Genomic DNA, 27,908 nt, shown 5'->3' with positions numbered 1-27,908 from the left:
GAGACACTGTGGCACTCTGGAAAGGGCTGGTTGTCAATGAACCTTCTGTCTGTTCCCAGTTCTGCCACTGACTTTGTGCCAGTCAATTAATTTTTCTCTGTCATTTCTCCATTTGTAAACTGGGATAGTAATATTTACCTTCCTTTATAAAGTGCTTTGATGTGGACAGGTGAAAAGGATCATATAAAAGCAAAATATTATTATACTTTTATTTGTTAGGGGCTTGAGTCATATGACTACAAGCATGTGTTGGCTACAATTGCATTCTGCCACTCACATGAAACCTCATTTTTTAAAAAGAAAATCCCACTTTCTTGCCTAAGCATTTTTTTTTCTTCCTGACTCAAGTTTTGTTTTTGGTATATCCTTTTTTTAAAGTGGTGATTATATCAAATGTAGAGAATAATAATAGTCACTTGCCTCAAAAAAATGTTGGGAGTTTGTAAAGTATTTTGGAGTTAATGCACAATGCTGTTTATTGTTATTACATAGTAAGTTGTGAGAACTGTGCCTAGGAGGGGGAGGTATTATGTCAGTAAGTTGCTATGAAGCTGTTCTAGAAAACAGAGGCCTGTAATGAATGAGAATCTATAGCACCTTGGACAAGTTCAATTCCTTAGTGTTTCTTGCTTTGGGACTTATCTTTGCAAGAACTTTACAAAAAGAGAAGTATGATCCCTAAGCCCATTTTCAATCCATATTTTGAACAGGATGTCCTTCTGATTATCATGTATGAATAAAGATAATGGAATCTGATCTCTTCTTTCCTAGTACAAAGCTCTGGCATCCATGCTTAATTATTTCTATAGGTTGAAAGTGTCAGTTTTTCACTATTTTAAAAACTGGGGCTCCAATTCTAAACCTTTGGATTGTATAAAAATGGAGTAACATGCATTGGAGAGGCTAGCAACAGCCTCTGCTCAAAACTGGAGCTGATTCTGCTGACAATTAATCAGGGTAAATGTGCCTAACCTAACTCACCCATCCATAAAGATCCTGAACGTGAGCCTGGATTAACCAAACATAGGAGGTTCTAATTCTACATACTTTCTATTGAGGAAGGATCATCTTATGTTTAAAGGCACAGAACTGGAAGAGAAGAGAGAGATTAAATAGCACAGAGTGTACCCTGGGGCACATTTCATGAATACCGTATATTCCATATACTTCCTGGAAGAAATGCATATGGGAGCTCTTTGCCAACATGTGGTTTTACACATCTCCCAGCCAACTCAGATTCAAATGCAAAATCCAGCACTCAGGGACTTCAAATAGGTTTGTGATACTTTCTCTGGGACTTTGATTGTATTACATTCCACCAGACATGTAGGGTGTTTGCATTTGGGACACATCTATTATGGATAATTTTCTGCATTTATCACGTGATTGTATGTATCTTATTAAGGAAAAAAACCAGCCCACACATTTCTATGGGGCTTGCTTGAGTAAGGGCTACAGGATGAAGTTATTCAATACAATTTACAAATCATTTCATGTTCTACAGGAGAACAAAATGTCTTCGTCATGTAAGCTGTGGGAGGGAAAGTGGTTCTGTGGCATGCTTTCTTCTTACCCAGAAGCTTCTTTGTGTAGGGGGGCATCTGAGATCCGAATTGTTTGCTTAGGATTTTTGGGTGAATTGAGTTGAGAAGCAGTTGTTGCATGTGGACCACTCCTCCTGCAGGCCTAGCATCGATTTCCACTTAGAAACCTGCACAGGAGTTAGACAATATTGATTAGTTCAGTATAAGAACCTTGACAGGTGTATGGAGTTAACGCTCCCCCTTTTCACCTTCTATCACCTTCAGAAGGAAGGTCCTGGCACAGTGCTGTCATGGAGGAGGTTGCCAGGGAGGAATGCCTCACCTCATTGAAGCTTTGAGTCCCAAAATCAAGTCACTGCTGTCAAAGTGCAATGAATTTCATGTACTCCTATAATTTATTGCCTGATGTTTGGGAAATCCAGCCAGCATTTCCCAAACAGTAAATTCTATAGTAATTTATACCAAGACTTTCTTCTTCACACTTGCCAGCTACTACACATAGATGCTATAGCTTGATTCTTGAATTTAATACTATGAATTTTGTTTTTAAATGCATCTCTGTACAGATATTCCCACTTGCTCATCCCTCTATCTTGGGGAAAATAGTGCAGAAAAGTTTTAAGAAATTGCCTCTTGGTATTCCATTTTTATGAGGGAAGCAGCTATCCTTCTTGGTACCATTTAAATTTTTATTTCTCCCTATTGTGTTTTTTTAAAAGACATTTTCCTCCTCCCCCTCCCTTCCCTTTCCCTCTTCCTTTTTGCCTCAAGTATTTTTAAAGCAGTAGTTCAATAGGACAGTTACAGGCTTGTTAAATTGGAATTTTGGCAGAAAATTTTAAATTTTCACTATAGCACTTCAAAGTTAGGAGAAACTTGGTTTTGAAAACTGATGCTGATATAAGATGGCATATTTAATGACAGATGTATCTATAGAAAGCTGTTAAGATGCAGATTATCCCCCTGGGGAGGGGAGATCAAAACTGCCAATCTATAATATATACTAGTTAGGGGGAAGGCATGGAATCTATCTATGCAAGTACTTTGATTACAGGGGACAGTGTAGCAGCATGTGGCATCATAACCTAAGAGCAGACAAATCAGCTTGATGACTTTCAAAGCCAAGAATACTGCTGGAGGCAAGGGTACTACAGTCTAGAAGAAATTAAAACATATAGAGACTGTTATTAATTCCATATCTATTTTTGTGTAGTCAAATCTGTATGCAAATCCTTAGCATCTCATTTTGGCAGATTAATCTAAAAGTGAAGAGCGGTATGTGAAGGGAATGTAATGATAAAACACCACCAATGAGCAGTATTGCAGGAAAAAATGTAAGCTATGTACTTAGTATGAGGGGCTTTTTATGGGGAAAAGAAAATGGTTTATTTATTTGATTATTTATGACATATTTTACCGGGAAGCAACCCCTCCACCAAACAAAACAAAAACAAAACAGTTTCCAGGCTTTTCTTTATTAAAAGCGACTTGGTAAGAAAGAGGCCCAGCATCGTGTTTCCAATACGCCTCCTATAGTTTAACATTTAGAGGCAACCAGCAAAATAACTATGATTTTTATGTTTCTAGATAGTAATCTGATATCTCATTTCTAAATATTACTATACAAGTGAAAAGGAATATATAAAAGACATTGAATTACAAAACAAAGATTAGAAAAAAGATCATTGTGTAGCTGTACGTACAGTTAACAGTTACTAATGCTATACAAGGATGTACAACAACACAGAGCTTCATAATGTAACCTGAGGCTAAGAAGGGGAATAATCAGAACTTGCGTATGTATATTGCATATGTAATTTTCAGACATCATGACAGACAATAAATGGAAACATCGTAGTATTGTGAAAATATTTTGAAAGAACATCTTGTGTCTGTCTTGTCTGTTTAGATTGTAAGCTCTTCAGAGCAAGGACCACATGTAACTATTCGTATGTACAGTGCCTAGCACAACTGGGCTGGTGCCTCAAGACATGACTGTACTATAAAGTATCAGTGTTATCACCAAGCAGTAAAGGGCAATTTGTTTTAATAAATTTGTTCCTACTATATGTAAAAAAATGTCTGGAACTGCAAGACATTGAATGAATGGGAGGCATTTCCTATTAATTGGTTGTGCTATTGACAGTGCAGTTGGTAGCTTGCTTTTTTCCATGACCAGGTGTAATATAGTAGCTGTATGTGTTTCAGACCTTACGATGTAGTATAATAAATATTGACTTTTGCTTAGGTGAATTTCAAGATTTATTAATCCGGAGATTAAAAAAGAATCAGGGCAAGGCACAATGAAATCTTGAGGTTAACCAAAATGTGGAGATAATATAGAATAGATGTTGTTACAAACTTTCTAAGTATCTTCATCCAAAATATCTGGAAATCTCTCTATTTTGGACATAACATTTAAGTATTACATTTTTAAAAAAAATTAAATGTGTGGTGAGGTTAGAGGTCAAGGGAAAAGTAATTATAGCTTTCTGATGAGCAGCTAGGAAGCAGATATTGGTAAATGATTTATTAATTATGATTTTTTGAAAGGTAACAGTGTGCTCTGCCTGTAAGAAGACACATGGCCAGATCGTGGGCCCCATTAAGGTCCTTTGTGTCAGCAAAGTGCTACAAAGAGCAACTGAGGATTACCCCAGCATGGGAGAATTCTCTGGCCAGCCTTGGCCACTATCTGAACCCTAGGGCATGTTAGGGTTCGTGGGGGGCAAAAGGAGGCGGAGCTGAGGCACAATGCGTGATTGGCCTCTTGGGACTAGTCTCGCCAATACAAATTAGAGCAGGTCTGTGGCTGCTCTGGTTTGCACCGAAGGCCAGTCTACCCCAACCCTGATAATTCCAAAATCAGTTTAGAGACCACTTTGTCTCCTCCATGCTCCGCACAGTTGAGGATTGTCTCTGACACAAAGAATTTGCTTAGGCCCTGATGCTGCAATCCAGCCAATGACATCAATGTGTGCAGGTGTGATTCACCTGCGTGGATCAGATTACAACATCAGGGCTTCCAACAGAGTACAGGGTTATGATCATATATCAAATATGTGATTTAATTAGGCCAAATCATTCATTTGAAGCATCAATTTGGGCCAAATAAACGATGGTAGGCGTTTTGAAGGTGCCTTTCACCTTTGTTTGTAAACTATATTGTATAATATAATTGTATAATTATATTGTAGATATACGTTTGTAAGCTATATTGACTGCTAAACAGCCAAGATGCAGTATTTGCACGTGCTTCCTGACAATGGTTAACAGTATTTTAGATTTAACTATTGTTGAAGGAGACCGCAACATACACACGCTAGTTATTCACGACTGCTTCCGTGAGCCAAGATATTCTCTCCCTACATAAAAATATCATTTTGTTTTTCTTTTAGAATTATATGTGAAAGTGATTGTTGTTCTAAGATTCAATGTTCCTCAATGAAAATGATGCTCCATAGTGTCATTCCTGTTTGGTTACAGCTCCAAACCTCCTCCTGCCTCCCCCAACGCCTAAATTTTCTCCTGCATTGTGGTTTCCTCCATAGGTCCACTTTTCTCTTTGACTCTTAGATTGCATGCGACTGTCTAATCGTTTCACCTCTCTGTGCCTGAGTTTCCCCATCTGTAAAATGAGGATAATGATATTGATCTCCTTCATAAAGCACTTTGAGATCTACTGACTAAAGTGCTAGGTGGTGGTATTATTATTTATCTTTGTGTCTTGAACAGGGTTGAGCATATAGAATCACAGGAATGCAGAGCTGGAAGGACCGTGAGAGGGCATCTAGTTCAGCCCCCTGCACTGAAGCAGGACCAAGTAAACCTAGGTCACTCTGCTGTGTGTTTGTCTAACCTGTTCTTAAAAATCTCCAATGACAGGGATTCCATAAGCTCCCATGGAAGCCTATTCTGGAATTTAACTATCCTTAGAGTTAGAAGGATTTTTCTAATATCAAACCTCAGTCTCCCTTGCTGCAGACTAAACCCATTACTTCTCTTGTCTTCAGTGGACATGGAAAACAATTGAACCATCCACTTTATCACAGCCCTTAGCACATTTGAAGACACTCAGTGTGCTAAACAAATAATATTTTTGTACCATATTTTAGCCCAAGGAATTAGCTTTACAGAGAGAGATCAATTATTTTATTTGTTGCTGTTTTGCCTTTCTATGATTCTGGTAGTATGGATCAGCTGTGCTAGTTATTAACTAGATTTAAAGGTGTAACTGTGTGAAAATAAAACTGGTAATAAGTAGTACAATTATGTCACAGATTTTATATTGTGATATAGAAAATTATAGTCCTGAATATGGCTGATTTGCCTTACTAAGATCTTGGTCCTTTTTTGTACTCCTGAAAATATTTTAACCCATGTTACATCTCTTGTAGGAGGCGTAACAAATACTGCACAATATCAGAACAGGCTAATGGTCTATGATCCTAAACAGGTGAGTTTCTGTATTGTAGGCGTTGGCTTATATGTTTGCATAAACAAATGCATATTAAAGGCTACTGGTAAGTTAAAAATACTGCCAATTCAAACTACTCGTGTTTTATACCTACTTTCCACTGTTGTAAATAATACACATGTACAGAATGAGAGAGAATCAGGGCCACTCTTTTAAAAAATAGTATACCTTAACTGGGTTACTAGAAGCATCTTAGATTAGCAACACTGATGTGAAAAATCTACTTTATTTAGCCCCATTTATTCTGATCCTTTGCTTTTTGCAAATCATTAGCCTTGGACAATGCAAATAAACGAGTCAGTTTCACATACTGGCTCCCCAGTGCTAGCAGTATTGCAATATTTGTGCTCCACATGCTGCAGGGAAATGTGTAAAAACCAAACAAAAGTGTTTTCATGATCATGAAACTATTTCTGTTAATATTAGCAGTTGTAAAATTTTCATTTACCATAAAACCATCATTTTGGACTTACACTGCCCATCAGTGATCTTTTAAATTGATTTATTGCAGAGCAGTTGATTAAAATAGATATTATTGTAAAAAAGAAATCCGACCATTTTTGATATTGCTGAGGTGCCTATCACTTTATTATCTAAGCACCAAAAATATCTTTTAGGAATGTATTCATACATTATGTATGTGTTTTGATTAGGTTAAAATTCTCCAGTAACAATTTCAGAGCATTGGGGCATGGTAATATGTCCTTTCCTCCTTTACTGGGGAAACAAAGGTCCCAATCCTGCAGTCATGGGTGGAAGGATATTGACTTCTGATTGCTGGATAGGGGCTTTGAGTTTTATATTTAGAGCCAAATTCTGCCAGCAGATACTTACATGTGGCTCCCATTGACTTTATGGAGAGCACCACGTCTGTATCCAAAAACAGAATCTGGCTTATAGGAATCCCAGTTAACAATTTATTTTGAAGGGCACAATATTTTATTATTGATTATACAAACAGAGGTTTTGTTATAAATCTATGTTCATAGGGATCACAGGTTCTACAATCTTATTTTGTTTGTGATTTGGGCATGATACTTTGCTTCCTTTTTGTGTTGCGTATGCTTTGCCTAGATTCCTTAGTTGCTGAGATAGTCTCAGCAGCTGCACCCTAAAATATCTGTGGCTTGCTACTGCATATATGCTTCATATATGCTACTTCAGCATGTATGGCTAATTGCAGGAGGCCAAGTATGACACACAAACAGTTAAAGAGGAAGAGTGTGTTAGCGTTCTTCAAACAAGGTCTGCTTCATGTTTGTACACACATGCTCTTTTTAAAAATTCTGCTGGCATATTGTTTACGGTGGGTTCTGGAAAACATCACATCTGCTTGCATCTTGCACAGAATCTCAATAACTCTATCATTCAGCACTAGTGCTTGTTTCTGTGCGAGGCCTTTGTGGAGAGTCGATAATGCCTGCCATCTGCCACAGAGCACACAGCTACCTGCCAACAAGCAGGCTGGGGTGACCTCTGCTTCCCCACCACTGATTAGTATTCACACGCTGGCTTATTAGGAATGACCTCACCAGGCCCCTCTGTTTCTTTGCCTTTGCAGTGCTTGGTGGCTCACCTGGCAGGCACTGCAGTGGAGGAAGCTAAAGATATAATCAGGGATGCAGGCAAGCTTTGCATAGCAGATGGTGTCTATAGTTTTGTGTCAAGGGACTGGACTGCTAATGCAAAAATTAATTCCTAATATTCAAATATTATACATTGTAATATATGGCTATATACTAGAAGCCATTGTCAGAGGCTACTGAGTTACCAAGTGTTTAATGTAAGGAATTGCCCCACAGACTAATTGTTATAACTTCCCCCACTAATAAATTAGTTAAACTTCCCCCACTAATAAATTTCTGAATGAAGGGGAAAAAAACTCTTTCAGACATGATTTAGTTCACTGTTCCGGTTTTCAATGCTATATTCAGTGGAGAGATCTAATAATTTCTTACTGAGGCATGTCAGCACTGCTTTTTTCTTTTTTAACAGCGACATGAGAGCCCCATCTGAAACCCTTAGTCTTTCAGAAATGTTATAACTTGTTCAGCACAGATATACTTATTTTAATATTATATTGGAGCAGCTAAAAATTATACTTGTAATTTACACTCTTGCTTGGAGTCTATCCTTGATTAAAATATGTCTGTGAGTAATTCAGATTTACCATATGTCATGAAATAAGATTTTTAATATATTCTGAAATCAAGGTTTAAGGGAGCTTATATGAAAGTTAATGTTTTAGGGGATGGTGGAAGTACTCTGTTGTCTCCATGAGAGAAAACCGTCCCTGGCTCACCTTTGCTCCTGTCACATCACCATTTTCTTTTCATGTTGCAGTTACACATAAGAAATCAACATTTGATTGTGTGTCCATCTGTCCCCTTATCCTATCAAACCAAAAATGCCTGAAGTATAACCAAAGGCAACTTTTACCACACATTGCTAAATTCTAAAGAAGTGGAAAAGAACCTCTGAATTCTCCCAAAAGATAAATATGAAAATATAGAGCTAGACAGATAGCCTTAGTGTTTGTCAGCTCTGGTGTGAGTATTAAAGTCCAATCAATTGAACTGCAGAGTTCTAATTAACATTCACATTTAGCAATCTATTTATGCAAGATTTATGGTCAGGAAGAGGGATATATGCCACTAGTAGCACTTGCAACTCTCCAAGGACAACTGTGATCAGTTTTTCTTTGTTTACATTTCTAGAACAAGTGGATAAGCCGAAGCCCCATGTTACAGAGGAGAGTGTACCATTCCATGGCTGCTGTCCAAAGGAGGCTTTACGTTTTAGGTGGAAATGATTTGGACTACAATAATGATCGGATTCTTGTACGCCACATAGACTCTTACAACATAGATGCCGACCAATGGACGCGCTGCAGCTTCAACATGTTGACAGGCAAGTCTTTTTCATTAAATGTACAGTGAAAGCAGTGTTGTGGTAGAGTTTTGGTTTGTTTGTTTTGTTTTGTTTATGAGCCTGATTTTCCATCCTCACAGCCCTTTTACAGTGGTGGAACTCCATTGAATTCAGTGGAATCACTCCTGATTTAGGAGCCAATCCAAAGCCAGTTGAAGTCACCAGGAGCCATTCCCTTACTGCTCTGAGAGAGAAGAGAACCAGGCACAAAACATTTAATTGCACCAATAGAAATATCTCATTTTTTTGTGTGCACAAACCAGGTTCAATTGTACCTTGCACTCCTTGAAAATGTGGTTTTATAGGGTCTGCTGCTAGTGTTCAGAGTATTTATGGAGATCCATGATTGTCCCATGTTTATTACAGCACAATAGTGTCTTAACAAGATGCCGTAAAAAAAGTGTATTTATTAGAGGTAAATCAAATCAGAGATGAGTAGATCACAAATTCAGCAGCTGTCAATGCTAAAGTTCCTCTTGACAAGGTTGAGGGACCATTATAACAACACCTGGCAAAGCACTGCACCTCATTTACCTCTGCTACACACATTACTAGCATTATTACTGTCTGATGTGCCTCTCAGAAATACTGTTGACTATAAGCAGCTGGGAGAGACAGCCAACATTATGCCAGGCAAGCAATGTATCCCATGAGTAAACCAGTGGCAGCTGCATAGGCAGCCATATTGAAAGAGGCATCTCCAGAACCTTATTGCAGGAATGCTGAGGACATTCAGTCATAGGCCTGACTTGAACAACTGTTCCTTCAGTGGCAGTGTTTCTGTCCACCCAAAAGCTGGTTCTTGGTTCTGCTCAATCACCTGTAAGAGTTCTTGAAGCTTGCTCAGTTGTTGCTCAGAATCCTTTGTGTAGGCACCACAACAACTTCTTTAATACAGCACAGCAAGTGAGACAAAGGATTCAGCAGCTAAAGGCTGAGCAGCAGGTAGAACTAGGAGTTTGCTGAGCTGGTTAAGTTGGGGAAAGGGAATAATATACGGTGATCACCAAATCCCATCTTCACTTAGGTTGCTTTCAGGGCCAGCCCTGATGTTAACATCATTCTTTAAAGTATCACTTTGAGGTGGCTACTTCTGGAAGCGAAGGCATAGATAATAGATACGTCTGCATACGCATCAGAGAATCAAAATGCCGGACTTCTTTGACTGAAAGGGTGCTTCCTCATATTGATGGTTACCTGGAACTGGTAAAACAGGGGAGGGATCAAACTTTGTTTTAAATGAAGTTTCCTGTCTATCTTCCCATCAGTGCTTTTAAAGGTGCAGGATTGACAGCCTCTGGCAAAGAAATTCTTTGTTTTTGCACAGAAAAAGCAGCACATGAGCAAAGGCAGTGAGGGCTTCCTCACTTTGGATGTGCTTGAGCCTGTACCTCTGAAGTCAATGAGAACACTAGTGGGGCCTGTGCTTCAAACCTGACCTGGAGGGAATGATTCAAAGGAGGAGGGTACTTCTTCCTCTCTGTGCCTTCAACGCTCAGTCTGTCTGTTGAGATTGCCAAGAAGGATTCCACTTGAAGATGTGGTTGGTGATGGGAGACTGTTTTAAAACAATGTTCACATTTTTCTATAATGTCATTAACATGCACAGATTTCTTAGACAGGCGTTTGCTATTTACAATAGGATTGAGCTTTTTAGAACAACTTCTCCCTTTAGCTATACCTACTTAACTCCTTAGAATTCAGGAGGGCTGTACTGGTGCCAGTTTGGCTTCCTTGGTCTAACAGTGTATCTTGTTAGGTTCGTTAGTGTGTTAATATTAAACATATGTAAGACATACACACACAGGTATAGTCACAGATGCATGCACAGGAGGTTTATTTCCTACTTCAGAGATGTATATATTCTTTCTTACACTACCAAAAAGAATGTTTTAAAAAGTACTTTTCTTTAATACGCTTTAAACATTGCAGTCTGTTCCCTATTCAAGTGTTACTAACCTGGCTTGTACAGTGTTGTTTTTGGCATCATCTCTGGGCCCCAGGATAGCACTCAAATTATATTCTTGGGATAGCATGTGACGGGCCCTTCTTCTCCACTTTAAGTGCCAAGAATTGGTAGTTCTGAAACTGTCATGTTACTGCAAATCCATGTGCATCTCATGACAGAAATCTCTGACTTTTGTTGCTAACTAAGGTAATTAAAAGATGCAAGTGCTTTCGATTTCCTCTTTGCTTTAGGTCAGAATGAATCTGGCATTGCTGTCCACAATGGAAGAATATATTTAGTCGGCGGCTATTCTATTTGGACAAATGAGCCTTTGGCATGTATCCAGGTGAGAGATTTAGATTCCTTTTGAAGTCTCAAGTGTTTCTGCAAGGGTACTTTTTATATAGCTGTTATCAAAAAGCAAAATTTATTTGAAGTGGTAAGAAAAAAATTAGAGATGATTCTTATGCAGTCATTGAGTCTCTTAAAACATACAGGGGAAACGTTGTGGATATTAACAGATTTCCAGATTAGCAATTAGATTTAATACTTCTGCATAAAATTCCTTCTGGGAATAGGGATTGGGCAATTTCTCTCGATAGTACTCAAGCTGAGCCCTTATAGTGCTGTGTAGAGCGAGATAGTTATCTTCCATGTCTCATACAACATGTCCCATGTCATACAACACTTCTGTTAATACAGCCCAGAATGATACTCACTTTTTTTCACAATTGTATCACAATGTTGGCTCACCCTATAACTCCCAGATCCTTTTCAGCAATTCTACTGCTTAGCCAGTTATTCTCCAATTGTAGTTGTGTATTTCATTTTTTTTTCCTGTCCAAGTGTAGTACTTTGAATTGTCTTTATTGAATTTCATCTTGTTGATTTCAGACCAGTTCTCCAATTTATCAAAGTCATTTTGAATTCTAATCCTGTCTGCCAAAGTGCTCTCACAAGCCTTCCTAGCTTGGTGTTATCCACAAAGTGTTCTCTCCACTCCATTATCCAAGTCATTAATTAAAATATTAAATAGTACCAGACACAAGACAGGCCCCTGTAGGACCTCACTAAAGACATCCTCCCAGTTTGACAGTGAGTCATTAATAATTACTCTTTTAGTACATTATTTCAACCGGTTTTGCACCCACCTTATAGTAATTTCATCTACACCACATTTCCCTACTTATGAGAATGTCATGTGTCAAAAGCCTTACTGAAATCAAGATGTATAATGTCTACAACTTCTTAGCCACTAGGCCAATAACCCTGTCAAAGAAGGAAACTAGGTTGGACTAGCATGATTTGTTCTTGACAAATCCATGTTGGCTATTACTCATCATCTTATTATCTTCTAGGTGCTCACAATTTGTTTAATAATTTGTTCCAGTATCTTTCTGGGTAAGGAAGTTAGGCTGACTGGTCTATAATTCTGAGTCCTCTTTGTTCCCTTTTTAAAGTTAGGTGCTATGTTTGCTCTTCTCTAGTCCTCTGGGACCTCACTCATCCTCCATGTGTTCTCAAAGATAATCTTTACCTGTTCTGACAGTCCTTGGGCTAGTTCCTTATGTATCCAAGAGTGATTTTTGTCAGGCTCTGGTGATGTGAACACATCTAACTTATCAAAATATTCTTCAACATGTTCTTTCCCTATTCTGGCTTGTTTTCCTTTCCGCTTGTTAATTTTAATTGTGTTGAGTATCCGGTCACCGTTACCATTTTAATGAAGGCACAAACAAAACAGGTGCTAAACATCTCTGCCTTCTTGATGTTATCTGTGATTAGTTCTCCTTCTATGCTAAGTAGTGAAACTATATTCTCCTTCATCCTTTCTCTTGCTGCTAATGTATTTATAGAACCTCTTCTTATTGCCTTTGATGTCCTGTGCTAGGTGTAAAACAGGGTTACTTACCAGTAACTGTTGTTCTTCGAGATGTGTTGCTCATGAGGGACTGTAGGGTCAGCGGTGCCTCATATACCGCGGCATAAGTGGGGTACCCCAGGGGGCACCTGAGCCGACCCTACGGGGTCTGCTAAGGGGAAAAAAGTTCCGTGAACCCATGCACGATGGCATGCACTAACCTATATTGGAATGGATATGAGCAATCACTCAAAGTAGAACTTATTGTTCCTTAGCCTTTCTGATTTTGTCCCTAGCAACTTGTCTTGTTTCCAGTTTTTGCAGGATTTTTTTTTTTTTTTTTTAATCTGCAGATCATTAAAGAGCTCTTGATGGAGCCATGCTGGCCTCTTACTAGTCTCCCTATCTTTCCTTTTCCTCAGGATCACTTGCTGTTGCACCTTTAATATTGTCTCTTTGAGAAACCTTATTTTCTTCCCATGAGATCGTTACCTACCAGTTCTAAATTTGGTGAAGTCTGCTTTTTTTTTTTTTTTTTTGAAGTCCCGTATCTTTATTCTGCTGCCCTCACTCCTTCCTTTCCTTAGAATCATGAAATCTGTCATTGCATGATCACTTTCATCCAAGTTGTCTTTCACCTTTAGATTTGCATCAATTCCTCGGTTACTCAGAATCAAATTTAAAATGGTTTTCATTTTATTTTCTTCATCTTCTGAAACAATACTGTTCCTACTACATTTGAAGAACTTACTGGACATTTATTTTGCCCTAGTATTTCTCCAGTAGATGTCTGGGTAGTTAAAATCCCCCATTGTTACCAGGTCTTGTTTTGGCTGTTTAAGTTATTTGTACTAGAAATTCCTTATCCTCCTCCTCCCCCTGACTTGGTGGAATATAGAAGACTCCTACATGATATTGCCCCCATTTTTTTCCTTTTTACCTGGAGACTTTCAACTGATCTGCCTGTCAGCTCCTTCTGGACCTCAGAACAAGTGTATATATTCTTGATGTGTAATGCAATGCCTCCTACCTTTTTCCCTGCTTGTCCTTTCTGAACAAGAGATATCCCTTTATATCAGTATTCTAGTTACGCAGTTTATCCCACCAAGTTTCAGTGATGCCAATTTATGATGCCAATTAATTTAGCTTATGTACTAATACTTTCACTTCTTCCCCATACTCCTTGCATTTGTGTATAGACATCTAAAATGTTGAGCAGTTCTCCCACTGTTTTCACTCTTGTTGCTTCCGTGACCCTAATATAATTGTCCATCCCCCAACATCTATCCCTCTGGTAAGGTCACTATTTTTTTATTATACATACTGGGCTTAGTGAATTATTTTCATTTTGCTGAGTGAAGCAGTGCCCTAGTTGTAGAACCACCAGTGATGACAATTTGAATGGGAGTATGTAATATATCTGATACTTTATCTGTCAGTTTTAAATGGAAAAATTAAGTCGCATAGGAACACTGTACAGTACACAAATAGTTACAAATAGCATTATATCACGTTGGGAAATGTACTAACAAACACTTCTTTATAATCATCTCTCTTCAAATACTACTTGGTGACAATGTGAAAATGCATTTGGGGTCCTGCTTTTGAGTGGACATTTGCTCACATCACAGAACCACCCCAGAACTGGCAGTCTGCCCGAGAGAGACCCAGGCTTAAAAGAAAAAAATATCACAAATGAGAAAGTGTTTTGGCAGAGCTGTAGGTGTAGCCTACATATGCTCTCAGTTGCTGGCATGCTGCCTGGCTTTCACCGGTACTATGAGCCCTTCTATTTTCAAATTCAGCATGCTGTTCTGTCTTTTTAAAGAAAAGCACTTTTCTCTGTATGTCTTCATTTACTCTGTTATTCAGCCAGCCCTGAGTCCCTTCACTCCTCTAAATACCAGTTTGTCAAATGATTCATGTTTCGTAGTAATGGTTTAGCTTCTCTGTGCAGAGTTTTACAATGTGCAACCATGCAAGTGTAGAGAGATCAAATTTCTCTATTTGCTGTTAAGTGACAGGATAAGATTTGGGTGATATGGACAATAATAAATCAATTGATCCATAAATAATATCTATTGAGCTGAAACTGTCTTTCTTTGGGATTAATAAATGTATACAATATGTGGCGCCAGCAAATTTGTTTCATATTTCTTCTGTGATCCTTGAAATATTATTTTCAGCATTTTGGTCCTGCAGGTGCTGGATGTTAGCAAGGAAGGGAAAGAAGAAGTATTCTATGGGCCTACACTTCCTTTTGCTTCCAATGGAATAGCAGCATGCTTCCTTCCGGCTCCCTATTTCACATGCCCCAACCTCCAGACTTTGCAAGTGCCTCACCACAGGATTGGCATTATGTGAGAAAAACAATGGACAGTCCATAAAACAAAAGGAGTGAAAAAAGTGCTGCATACAGCAATTTTACTTTTGTCTCAATTAAGCATGAACTGCTTCTTTATCTTTTACACATTTGTCTTAAAGTCAGATGCTAACAATAGGCCAAAAAAAAGAACATTTTTCTTCAATAAAGGTTCCACACCACCACCTGTCTACAATTTCTCTCTGGCCCAAATTAGGAACATACACTTCATACCAACCTGTTTGCCATTTTCTCTGGGTGACAACTTGTTACCTGGTTCCGTTCAAGTTCTTTATATGTTTTTGAAAGGCATTGTGAGTACATTCAGCATCCTTCCTGGCCTATTGTTCCTTGGGGTCTGCACATTACATGGATTGCCAGTGGTACAGTTCAAAGACAATATAATACAATGTTTATAAGCTTAACAAGGACAATATTCTATTATGCTAAATTATGCAACTTCCTTGGTACCTGTGGCAAAAAGGATAAATGCATTGACCTTCAGCTCCCAACTTCATCGCCACTAAAGTTTCTCATTTAACAAAACTTTATTGAAAATTCAAATAGGGTGAAGCTTAATAAAACACCACCAAAACCCCAAAAAATAACCACTACATATATTATGGACATGTACAAAAGAACTGATTTTTTTTGCCTCTCACCCGCAAGATAGAAGGACTGAGGTTTCAGTGGTTATTACTGTACAACACTGTACTAAAGCTGCTTGTCAAAAAATTAAAGATATTTCTGTGTATCATTTACCAAGGTCTACTTTTAAATAAATGTTATCTTCTATCATACAATCAATTCTTCCTGACAACTGCAGTCTTTTAATGGTGGGAAATAACCTATTTACTATATAATTAAAATGGGCCATTTACTTAACATTTTTAATAGCCAGTTTGTAAAAGGTTACCATATTTACAATTCTCAATGAACAGTCACATTTTGTCCAACAGATGGTACTACAAATCACTGGCCTCCAGAGGCGAAACTGCTGTATAGCAAAGTCAATATTTATTTATTTATTTAGTCTTTTAATGTATTTAGTGTCTCCATGCAATACTCCATGCACAATTTATAGTAATAAAACCAAACTATTATATTCTGGTTTTCTCTAGCTGTTGTAACACCTCACCTTTTTTGTTTATTTTTGACTTTTTTTTGGCATATATGCAACAACATGAGGGTTTGTAAATGTTAAGCAAGAAAAACACTTATTAAATTCGTCTTTTGATGTCCTATTGGTAGAAAGCACGTCTCTGATCTATGCACCACGCTAGTTGAGCAGACCGCAGAACATAGTAACATCTCTCATTGGATTAAGAGCAAAATGCTCCTCTCCAAAAATGCATGGGGTATTCCTACTGGCTATTCTGGACTTGAAATTTCCTTGAATAGCAACAGGAATTCTAAGTCACATAAATTTGGTCATGTAAATGGTAATTCTTTTCAGAGCAATTGTTAATGATAAAAGGACGTTCCACTTCATGTATCATTCCATCCCATCTGATTCTCCTTGGGAAACTTCACCTTTTCTTTTTCAACAAGTATCAGCACAGATTTTGAACCAAAGATCGTTTGATCAATTATCCTAGTTGGCTTAAAGATAGACAGGGTAGAAAAGCTCTAACTGCATATGTTTCATCTGGAATGATTATCTGAACACTGACAATTCTCTTCTTTCTTTCTATGAAGACTCAGCTGTGGAAAAAGTTTTAGATCAATGTATATTTTCCCCCTAATTGCATGTAGAATGGCATGGCTTATGGGTGTGGAATGTCACTGAATTTTTGGCTTTGCTTTTCTCTGGTCTCCTGCAAACTAGAATCCCGTGGCATTTTCTTAGTTTCTCAATACAGAACAGGCATTCTTGAAAACCTACCCATTTTAGAGAGACACTACGTAGGGAGGTTAATCGGGTCTATGCCTTGCTTTGTATTTGGGATTCCTAGGACAGAGGTGTGTGTGTTTTCCAGAAGCATCAAATGTTCTATTGTTTTCAGCAGCATTGTGGCCTTAGTGACCAGAGCAGGCTATAAGAGTCAGGGCCCCCAAGTTCTGGTACTAGTTCTGCACAAGAATGAGTCATCAACTTTCCAGCTGAGTTCCCTCATCTGTAGAAGGTGTATATAATGTTACCCATTTCACAAGTGTTGGGAGAACTTATTCAAGTTTGTAATCCTCTGACAAAGTTCCTGGAATATTTTCTGCATGTAAACATCTAGTTTTCTTGCTCTTGTATTTTAATTTCTATAAACCCAAGTCCACTCAACAGTCCCCCTATGGTTGGCTAGCCATAGCTGTGAAGTTATATTTAAAAGATTTCTTTTGGAGGGATAAAGAATCGCCATTTATTTAACTGGCTGTTTACCCATGTCAGCAGGCTGTGTGGAAAGCTTCTAGAACTTGGAGTGGCATTAATTTCCTTATGCAAAGCTGCATGTGCTGTATAGTTCAAGGACTGAAAGGCAGGAGACTGTATGGCAAGAATAAAAGGTATTTATCACATTTGCTCTGGTCTTTTGACACTTTTACTGTTCTGGTTGTTGTCATCAATTGTCTATCTTGGTGAATAGCAGTTTTAAACAGCTGTGCAACTGCATTAAATTAGTTTAGGGTTCCACAACCAGGGAGCCTGAGGACAACACATACGCTTCCATTAGTGTCAGGATTCTGCTCTGGCTCCTAATCATCAGACTCGGAGACATCTTTCATGTCAACCACTTACCTTCTGCCTGCTGGGTGAGAGCTTATGCAAAGAAGCTCTCCTTGGTAAGATTCCCTCCTGGGGATGAGCAGGTGATGGTTTGAAGAAGGCAGCTTTAACTAGTAGCGGAGGCGCTGCTGGCAGAGGCTGTGCAGTGGACGCGACTGAATCAGCACATGTCCCCAACTAGTGCCACCCATTTCTGAGGCTGGACGGGCTGCTTGGTGTTGGTGGATACCTTCCACAGGCCCAGGCTCCACTTCATGAAGAGTCTCCAGTGGTGTGAAATTTACCAATCTTTTGCCAACAGAAATCTTGGAATGAATCAAACCCAGGATCTTGTTCCTGCCAATCTACCAGTTTTGACACTGCAGTCCAACAGATATGTCCAGCTGCTATTTTTTGACAGAGCCTTAAATTGTCACTTTACCTTTGGACCAGAAAAGGAAAAGAATGTTTTCCACATGGCCAATTTACTCCAGGAGTCAGAAGAGAACACTGGAAAAGCTGATGGTAACTTGGCTTGGGCTTCCAGCTGGAGAACAGTGTGGAGTAAAGGACCAGTTTTTAAGCAGTAACACCTCAAGCCTCTTCACCAGCTTAAGAAGGGGAAATAGTGGTAAAACTGAATAATTCAGCAGTGGGTTATATAAACTGTTGGGATAGAGGTCATGTGGATGCTGCTTTTTTTCTTAGATTTATTGACAAACTTTGCTAGTATCTGAAAATAGATCTTTGAGTGACAAGATCTTGAGAGCTGTAATGAATACTCTGATACTTATCTCTCTCTCCTGCAGCCTACCTTTTAGGTCACTCCTATAAAGAGTAATATTTATCTTTTATATAGTGCATTTCATCCCAAAGAATATGGAGGACCTTTAACAGTTGTACATATAAGCACCACATCACCAGTCACTGAAATTCAGCCCTCTTATGTGGTTTATCTGAAAGACACATACTTTCAGCAGCACCATGATTCCCTAGCATAGTCTTAAAACACTGGTTTGACACACAAGAAAATCAGCTTTACTTTATACAGCATTTTCATTTTCCCTTGAGCATTTCACATCCAAACACTGACCAAAGAAATAGTGAGATGTTATGACCCAGTTGTCAGTATGAAGAAAATGTTCTAGAATATCTATCGAATGCCTGTATGTTCATGACTTATTAGCTTTCAGGTAGAGTTCCTGGACCCAAGATAGAATTACAAAAGTTTGTACTGTTTTGCCTAGGGTTTTTTTTCCCCCTTACCCATATAGAAATTTAGTACATCAGCTGCAGAATCAGGAAGAAATAGATAATTGAATGTTCACACAAGCAGAAACAACATAGGCAGAATGTGGAACAAGTGCAAAAAAAAGGCGGCATCTGTTTACTGAAAATTAGAATGTAGAATAAATTAAGAGGGCAAGGTTAAAATACTTCCTCTGCAGTCAGAGTTTGCAGGGAAGGAAGACTTGGCAGGAGGTTTAAGAATGTAGATTATGTAAAGGAATAGTATCATTTTGTTTCAGAGAAAATTACTTAGATTTTTTTTCAAAATAATTTTTGAGAAAAGGAGTGTCAACATACAATGGTATTTTCAATAGAGATTATCTTGTTATAATGAATCACTATAGTAGCTTTTTCTATAATGCCAGAACTCAAAAAATTAACAATATATGAAGAAATCAAGATACCTTCTGCAGGAGCACAGCTTGTCTAGGGCATTTTATAGCAACATCACACTGCAGATAGGAAATGAAAGTCGCATCATCATTTTTCATGTCCCCCTCTCTCCAATAATTCCTCAGTGAATTCAAATTACTTGTATTTTTAATGTATTGAATGTTTGCCCTTCAGCCAATTTCTGATTAAAATAATTGTGTATCTTTAAAACATTTGTGTAAATAATATCAACTGTGAAATATAAGCCTACAATATGGAAGTCTAGTTTACAGGACTAGCTGTGCCAGGTTTTGTTGTTGCTTGCAGAATTCATCACAAGGGCTAAAATGATAATTTTATGTTAACCTTTACACCAAAACCGAAATAAGAGAGAAATCAATTTACAACTGATAAATATGGGGTATTCAGTTAGTACTTGGATAACTTTTACATTTGAACAGACATCACTGTATGAGACAAGCTCTTCCAGGCACTGTACTTTAGGGCTTAACAATTGGATGTATTGTTTTGATGGTCTAGAAACCTTAGTGAATTTAGGCCCCAATCCTGTAGCCTCTTTGATGCGGGTGTAAGGAGACCATATAGATCAAGATAACTGAAAGGTCATGATTCTGTAACAGCTGCTTTTCACTTGTGTAGTAGTAAACCAACAGCCTCAAACGCTTTAGTTTTGTCTAAGTAGCTCAAGGAAGTTGTTGAGACAAAAGTCACTTCCTAACTGTTCATACTTCTAAATATTCTAAAACAATGTAAATCTGCGATATGTTAACACAGCATATGGGGTTTTTATCTTCAGTTTATTTCTAGCCATTTCTAACAGAAGGGCTGATTACACCACATTTTAAATAGCAGCTAAAAATAATTAAAATAAATTGTGATGAAATGTAGTTCCTAAAAAGCTACCAACATATCTAATTTTCAGAAGATATACAAAAGGGAAAAAGAAGGCTGCAGTGTAATGCCTATTATCCATTTCTTGAGGGAAATATGGCAACTCCATTTAGACAGACAGTTATGGAAGTTTTCATAAATGACAAGGTAAGTAGTGTAGGTTACTGAAAGCTCGTGTGCTGTATAATTACACCAAATACTGTACAGATCCTTATTCTTTGCATGTATGCACTGCCTTATTCCATCATAAAAGGGTAAAATTTTCTATCTTATGAGCTATTTCATCTCGGGAAATGCCCCCTCACTTAATTTTTTTGTCGGTGAAAATGGAAGCGAGGCATAATTTAATATATCTTGTTCTTGCTTTCCAATAACAATACAAAAATGGGAAATTCTTACAAAATAGATTTACAGTTCCATGGAAGAATGGAAGTTAGTGTGAATTTTTAACAGTGGTTTTTTCCCTTTCTTATTTTTTAGATAGTCATTTAAGGTTCAAAAATCAAAAGAGAAGAAAAAAAAATTCTGCAGTTTCTCATGGTGTGTTGGACATTTGTTCTGTGGTATGATGTATCAGAAATGATCAGTTGCCTGATTTCTGTAATAGAAGAAAGGATAAAAATAATATACTTTTTTAAATACAAGTTATCAATGATATGTGTTTCAGTGAGGAAAGTCTGCCTCATAGACACACATAATAACTGTACTGAAGCAGCTATCAGAGCTGGAAGATGTATAAATGAGGCTTTTGTTACACTGACAGCAGCACTCCTGCTGATTTTTTTTATGGGGTGGGGGAAGGGGAACGACCTTTAATGAGCCACTACAGTAGTTTTGAAAACTTTTTAACTAATTTAATTTGATCAAAATGCCAGTGGAATACTGCAATCACATGATTACAATCATTGCTTTGGTGATGATGGTGCATAATGTCATAATGTCTTAGAAGTCACCAGCCTGAGCGCAATATTACTTTAACAATGTACTACAAAACATGGAGGCTGTGTCTATCTGTTGGCCTTTTTGGAGCAGCAGTGCTCTATTAACATAGAAATGAGAATCTCCAGGGGAAGACCACAAAGGGCCAAATCACAGGGCTGGAGCAAAGCTGACATAAAAGGATTTAGTACTCCATGTTAAATACTGCAAGACTGAACAGAATGTACAGTCCCTTGCAGGCAAGATGCCTGAATAGATGGGTAAGAGCTCCTGCTATCCTAAATGGAGAGGAGAACCAAATGTGGCCCACTGCTCAGGGGTTTGGCTGAGTTGGTCCACAAAATGCACAAATGAGTTAGGCAGATCCAGGCCTGTCCACAATCCCTCTTGATCTATGGTTAGCTGCAGAGACTCTAGCGAGATCTTCTCCATGGCACATGAAAGACTCTCCACCTTGCCTGGGTCTCCTCTGCAAATGGCCCCCTGCAACAGGATCTGCAGGTTTTGGCCCTTCTACAGGTGCACAGTGCCTCCCAGGATGTGGCTCTAGTAGCTTTTAAGTAAAGCATTCATTTATAACACGAACTGACCAATCTACTTTTGCTTTTAAAATGTCTAAGTCAAACATGTTCCTATTAAAGGCAGTGTAAAAGGGTTAAATACACATAGTATACAGAACCTTAAAGGGTCTTTACAGATATAGCTTGTGGTAGACATTCACAATCCCTGGTTGGTTTCACAGACCTATTTTAAATTTTCTTCACTGTATTTTAACTCAGCAGCCTTTTTGCTAATGAAATATTTGGATGAAGTATTTTGAGGTATACTAGATAACCTTAAGTGTGGGGTAGGGTGGCTTGAGATTTTGTCACTGTTATTTTTAGTAAAAATCAGAGACAGGTCGCAGGCAGTAAACAAAAATTCACAGCGGTCCGTGACCCATCGCTGACTTTCACTAAAAATAATGGGCAGAGGAAGGGGCTGACAGAAAACAACTGAAGCCCCAGCAAGGGGCCATTGAGAGCCTGAGCCCCATGGCTTGTTGCTCCAGGGCCCCTGCCACCCAGGGCTGAAGCGGAAAATGTTTTGGAAGTCTCTGAAATTCACGGAATCTATGATCTCTGTGACAGAATCTTATCCTTACCCATAATACACTGCAAAAACCTGCTCTTTATTATCAAGACTGTCAGTCACATCTTCTGCCCATGTCCATAAACCAAACCAGATTGCCTGTTCGGCAATGGATGACTGATATCATGCAAAATGCTTTATTTCTCTTTGCATTAACTTTTTGACAGAGAATAATGATAATTTCTAAACTGTTTAAATTAGTTTCTCATGCACCAAGAGTCATGTCACATTTTCATAAAGCATTGTTGCTTTTTTAGAAACTTTACAGAAGTATTAAGTATACCTTTAAACACATCATTAAATAATTAGTTACAATATCAGCTCTACCTATTCTTTAAAAGTCAAAGGGTTTACTTTCAGGAAGTAATACTACAGTCATACATCTGTTCTGTTATCTACTGTGTGATAAGACTCAAATTTCGAAGGCATCTCTATTAATCTCAGTTGGAGAGTTTTCTTTCCAAAAAAAAAAAAAAAAGCTTTTTAGAAGCACAAGCATCTTGAGATGAATAAAACTCCTGTCAGGTGCAGAAGCTTACAGTGCAAGTTCAATAAGTCACTTTCATAATGAGAAAAACCTCCATGTTCTGCACTATTAAATAGCCTGAAGAGGCTTTTAGTTACTACATTATCTGACGTAACAATAGCTGATTTAGGGAAAAGATTATCTGTTGCTACTTGATAGGAGTAATGTAACAAAACAGATGCTGCTCTGAACAAGATTTTAGGGACATTTGTGGAGCTGGAGCTGTTAGACACAAAAATAGTCTCCCATCCCTCCCCATTAACTCTGTAAAGTTAAGTATTAATAACTTTAAAAGTAGATAATCAGTTCAATGGTGTTATCAGCAGGCACACACACACACACACCACTTCCATACCCCAGGAATAAGTGTTAGGAATCCATGTTAATGAGTCAAGTGAAAAATGTGAATTCTACAGAATCTTAAATTGAGGTTTCTAAACTTTAATTCTATCTAATCAGAGAAAAAAGTTATGATGGATTAGAGAATGGCTCAAGAGATTATCGAGCACACAGTGAGATGTTTGAGATGTCCATCTAACCAGGTACCCCAACTTTAAATCACAATATGAACGAATTAAAGATTTTGAAATCAGTTCTTCCAGGGCCAGCAGCCTTCTTGCTCTCTTCCTTTAAACCCTGTCTAAGTTAAACTAATGAACCTTGTCTAAGTTAAACTAAGCTAATGAAATTCACATCATCATGGAGCCTTACAATGTTACTTTTTGGGGTTTTGTGGGTTTTGCTAGATTTTAACATAGTTAATTTTAAATCCAGGATCAGAGGAAATTACCATTTCAATCAGAATAGGAGATCTCCTTGATATTCAGGAACCTGAGACTTGCTTCCCCCTAATTCCCCCCAAGGATGACAGAGATGAGGTTTTAAGTTGGAATCTGCAAGACTCAGAAGGTTTCAATATGAGAGCAAGGTTAGGACACCTGTCTCTATTCTGTACAACGTATACACAAGCCTTTCTATGAACGTAATATGGCTCTAACGCACTGACCTGACCCAGCTTTTGGTGAACACATTGCATTCACTGAACTCAGCATACTTACATGAAGTGCCTCTGTATGCTTGGTATGAAAGCCTGCTGTCTGCCCCACCCCCGCTCCCAGAGTTCTACACATCACTTATTTCTGACCTACAAAACACTCTTCCATTGGAAAATTTAGAAATATAAAATTTCTCCAAAAACACACAATGAGATTTTCAAAAGTGCCTCGGGATTTAGGAGCGCAAGTCCCACTGAATGTTAATGGTACTTTTGCTAAGTCACTTAGGCACTACTGAAAATGCCATACATTGGCTTGTGTCTTCTTGTGAATTTTAGATGGATGGGTCTAATATTTAATGAATTTACAGTATCTTTCAGTCATCAATTGAAAGACAAAATATTTGAATTACTCTTCATATCTAAGGCAATATTCAAATGCTACATATGCTATTGGAAGAGCAGCTTATAACTTTTAAAAAGCGCTAAATAGACTCTATTTGTAAAGATAAAGAACTTGGATAGTGCACAGTTGTTCCAGGCAGTAATTAGTGTGCAAATGTTTTAAGGGGAAAGAATTATTCACCAATGCATTGTTAACTCGTCTCATTTTCCAGTTTCAATATCTCATTTTGACCAGTTGCTGTAAGGTGTGATAACAGTCTTTTATAGGCTTCTCTGTAAAAAACAAAAGCATATAACATGTTAATTAAACAATATCAGAGGATATAAGAGTTAAAAAAAATACACACAATTTTCATGCAAACTATTCACATAAAGTGATGTAAAAGCAGAACTTTTTCCTTCCTCACCTCTGCAATTGCTTTGTTTACTATGAATTTTTAGCGAAGTTTGGCTGAGAGGCAAACAAGGATAGAATGGCACACAGATCTTGAAGATATTTAGAATTCCATTTACTCGATAGATGCTTTTTTGTTTTAAACTGTGTGTTTACTTGTCTAGCTGAGGCCCCAAAACAGAATCACGTACAGAACTCACTGTTACCACATAGTTTATGGAGTGGCAGTTCCAAAACAATACACTATGACTGTCTGCTACAATGGGCTTAGAAAGTAGGTTAAAGATTTCACTATATCACTATCATTAATTTATCATCCACTATGACATTTATATAAAGAACAGATATATTAAATATTTCTTTTTTTTTTTTCACAAAATATTATCCCTGTCAATCATTTAAATTCTACAAATAGGTTGCATATATTTGCTGTAATTTTCATGTTAACCTTCGATAAACCATAACATTTGACATTGTCATTACCTCTGGAATTTCTTAGCTTTATTTCTGATTTACGTGGCATCTGAACTTTCATAACTATAGTAAGCATACATAGAATAATGCATATTTATGCTTAGAAGATCTGGATTTGAGAAAAAAAACTTTTTACTAGGGTGATTTTATTTAATTATTCATGAACCACTTTAAAGGCTTGGACAGAGAAGTACTTTATAAATACAAAGTTTATTAATAAATATTTTAAATTTATAGAGAAAACAGTGTAAAGAACATTAAGACCAGGTCTTAGACTATATATTATGAGGTTATTACTAAAGAAAACTTGATAGTTTAGTAATCCCCTAATAGATGCCTGGGGAAGTTCAAACAACCTGTCTTTTTCGCTCTGTTAGCAAACAGATGACAGTATAAAAAATGTTATATAAAAGTGTCTACATGATCAAAAGGAAAAATTCAGGGACTTTGAAAATCCTTCTATGAATAGTAGTCTAACACAGTCTGTATTTATTTAAAATAGGAGTAACTTTATTTTTTTGTAGAGGGGGGGCCATAAAAGGAAGGAAACAGTAAAAAGCCTGGCATATTTTATTTTATATTTAACTCCTTTAATTTGTATTCTTTGCTGAAATGAAACTTGTAGCATGGACAATGACTGGAAAATATACTGATACACTGTACATATTTAGGGGGTTGAAGTTTGTATGACTGTATAAAATACAAAATGAATACAATTTATTGCCCCAATCCACAAAGAGGTACACACTTGCTTAACTTTATACAATTGTGGATAAAATCCAGACCCCACTGAAGTCAACTGCAAAATTTGCAAAGGATTCAGTGGAGCCAGGATTTCACCCTTTCAGTAGCCCTGGCCACACTCAGCAAGGAACTTAAGAAAGAACATAACTTTAAGTACTTGAGTAGTCCTAGAGACTAAGACTACATCTACACTGCAGCTGCACCTCTCTAAGAGCTGCATCGATGCAGCTGTGCCACTGTACCGCTTGTAATGGAGATGCTTTAAGCCAGCGGTGCGCAAACTTTTCCTGGCGCTCTCTTCTTACCATTAAGGGAATCTGTCCATTCCCCCTCCCTCCCATTACTACACAGCCAAGGCTTCCTCAGAAAAGGATCTTGGGCTGAAGGTGGAGCTGGGGTGGAACTGGGGATGGGGGAGGAGCTGGTCTGGAGGCACAGTGGGAACGAGGGCAGAGCTGGGCTGAGGACAGAGCGGAAGGCAGAGTGCAGCTGGGGATGGATGTGGCCTGGAGGTGGAGCAGGAGTGGAGGATGAACAGGGTCGGGAAGGAGCTGGTCTGGCATCAGGGATGAAAGCATGGTGCTTCCTCCCCCCCCCCCCGTGGGCTGGATCAGACCCTGCCATGTACCTTCCTGAAGGTTTCTCCACACGCCCCTAGAGGGGCATGCCCCCCAGTTTGGGGACAACTGCTCTAAGCAGACAGGAGAGAGTTCTCCTGTCCGTTTAATAACTCCTGTCTTTGTGAGGCCTGGTCGACATTGACAATATAGGTCGATGGAACATGGCTTATGTCGACCACATAAAGTATGCATCTCCACTGGCATGTCAGTTCCGCTGACCTAAATCATGGTAAAAGTTGACTTAAAACCACCTCCGCAAGTAGCGTAATCCTGAAGTCGAATTGTGTGGGTCAAATGAGCATCAGTGTAGGCAGAGCGCAACATAAATCAATGTCATTGACCTCCGGGAGGTATCCCATAATGCTCTGTTCTGACTTCTCTGGACATTCACACTCTGCTGCCACATGGACAGCCCCTCCCCTGAAGCCTTGGGAAATTTTGAATTCCCATTTCCTGTTCGGTCAGCGTGGAGAGAGCTGTGTAGCTGAACTGCTCATGGCAACTGCACGCCTCAAACGCGCACCAGCATGGAGTCGACCTGAGATCTTGGATCACATCAGCCTGTGGAGCGAAGAGTCTGTTCTGGCTCAGCTCCGAGCCAGCAAAAGAAATGTGGATATCTACAAGAAGATATCGTGTGGTATGGTGAAGGGCCACAATAGGGATGTGCAACAGTGCTGTGTTAAAATCAAAGAGCTGAGGCAGGCATATCAGAAAACTAGGGAGGCAAACAGTCATTCTGCCTTGTCATCAAAGACATGCCACTTTTATGAGGAGCTGTCTGCAATTCTTGGCAGTGATCCCACCACTATATCACCACACAGCATAGATACTTTTGCAGAATCTCAGTCCAGGATGAATGAGGAAGACTTTGTGGATGAGGAGGAGAACAGGGGGCAGCAAGGACCTGTTTGTTATTCCAGAGCAGCCCACTCAGACACAGGACAGCGAGACTGATGCTGGGGAAGGCACATCTGGTGAGCGTGTATAGCAAATCGCATTTCTGTGGTTATAGCCCCAGTCCAACTTCTTATTTCTTGGAAAAAAGAAGTTTGTGTTTTTGTGGGGATGGGCTTTCTGGGTGTTGGTCCACTTAAGCAGAGGGTTACCCCCGCAACAGACTGTTTTATGTGCACAGGGATGCTCCGAGAATCTTCCGTGGATATCTCCAGGAAACTTTCATGTAGGTACTCTGCAATCCTTTGCAGAAAGTTTCTGTGGAGAGCAGCCTTTTTTCTTCCGCCACTGTAGGACACTTTTACCCACCACTATTAAATGAGCAGGCA

At 38.5% G+C, this 27,908-nt stretch overlaps 2 protein-coding genes across 8 annotated transcripts in view; one reads left to right on the top strand and one right to left on the bottom strand.

The window, feature by feature from the left end:
* Nucleotides 1-17,608, top strand: part of KLHL32 (kelch like family member 32) — a 206,472-nt gene extending 188,864 nt beyond the window's left edge. For 4 of the 6 annotated variants that reach the window (XM_067530050.1, XM_067530052.1, XM_067530056.1 and 1 more), the window contains 4 exons: nucleotides 5,942-6,000; nucleotides 8,739-8,931; nucleotides 11,152-11,246; nucleotides 14,964-17,608. In XM_067530050.1, the coding sequence (XP_067386151.1) occupies nucleotides 5,942-6,000; nucleotides 8,739-8,931; nucleotides 11,152-11,246; nucleotides 14,964-15,125 (509 nt within the window). In that variant the 3' untranslated portion in view covers nucleotides 15,126-17,608. Of the gene's footprint in view, nucleotides 1-5,941; nucleotides 6,001-8,738; nucleotides 8,932-11,151; nucleotides 11,247-14,947 lie in introns of those variants that run through there. The other 2 variants (XM_067530051.1, XR_010916570.1) reach the window with 2 other exon arrangements.
* A 2,543-nt stretch (nucleotides 17,609-20,151) lies between these two features.
* The window catches only part of MMS22L (MMS22 like, DNA repair protein), a 129,554-nt gene continuing 121,797 nt past the window's right edge, over nucleotides 20,152-27,908 (bottom strand). The window contains exons 25-26 of one of the 2 annotated variants that reach the window (XM_067530047.1): nucleotides 24,572-24,663; nucleotides 20,152-20,993 (exon numbers count right to left, since the gene is read on the bottom strand). In XM_067530047.1, coding sequence (XP_067386148.1) covers nucleotides 24,582-24,663 — 82 coding nt within the window. In that variant the 3' untranslated portion in view covers nucleotides 20,152-20,993; nucleotides 24,572-24,581. Of the gene's footprint in view, nucleotides 20,994-23,821; nucleotides 24,664-27,908 lie in introns of those variants that run through there. The other variant, XM_067530048.1, reaches the window with a different exon arrangement.

The sequence above is a fragment of the Emydura macquarii genome, unplaced genomic scaffold (genome assembly GCF_026122565.2).
Source record: "Emydura macquarii macquarii isolate MOO-44397 ecotype Brisbane River unplaced genomic scaffold, CSIRO-AGI_Emac_v2 contig_3019, whole genome shotgun sequence".
Classification (NCBI taxonomy): domain Eukaryota; kingdom Metazoa; phylum Chordata; order Testudines; family Chelidae; genus Emydura; species Emydura macquarii.
The sequence above is the reverse complement of the archived record's forward strand: the minus strand, read 5'-3'. Positions and strand labels throughout refer to the sequence as shown.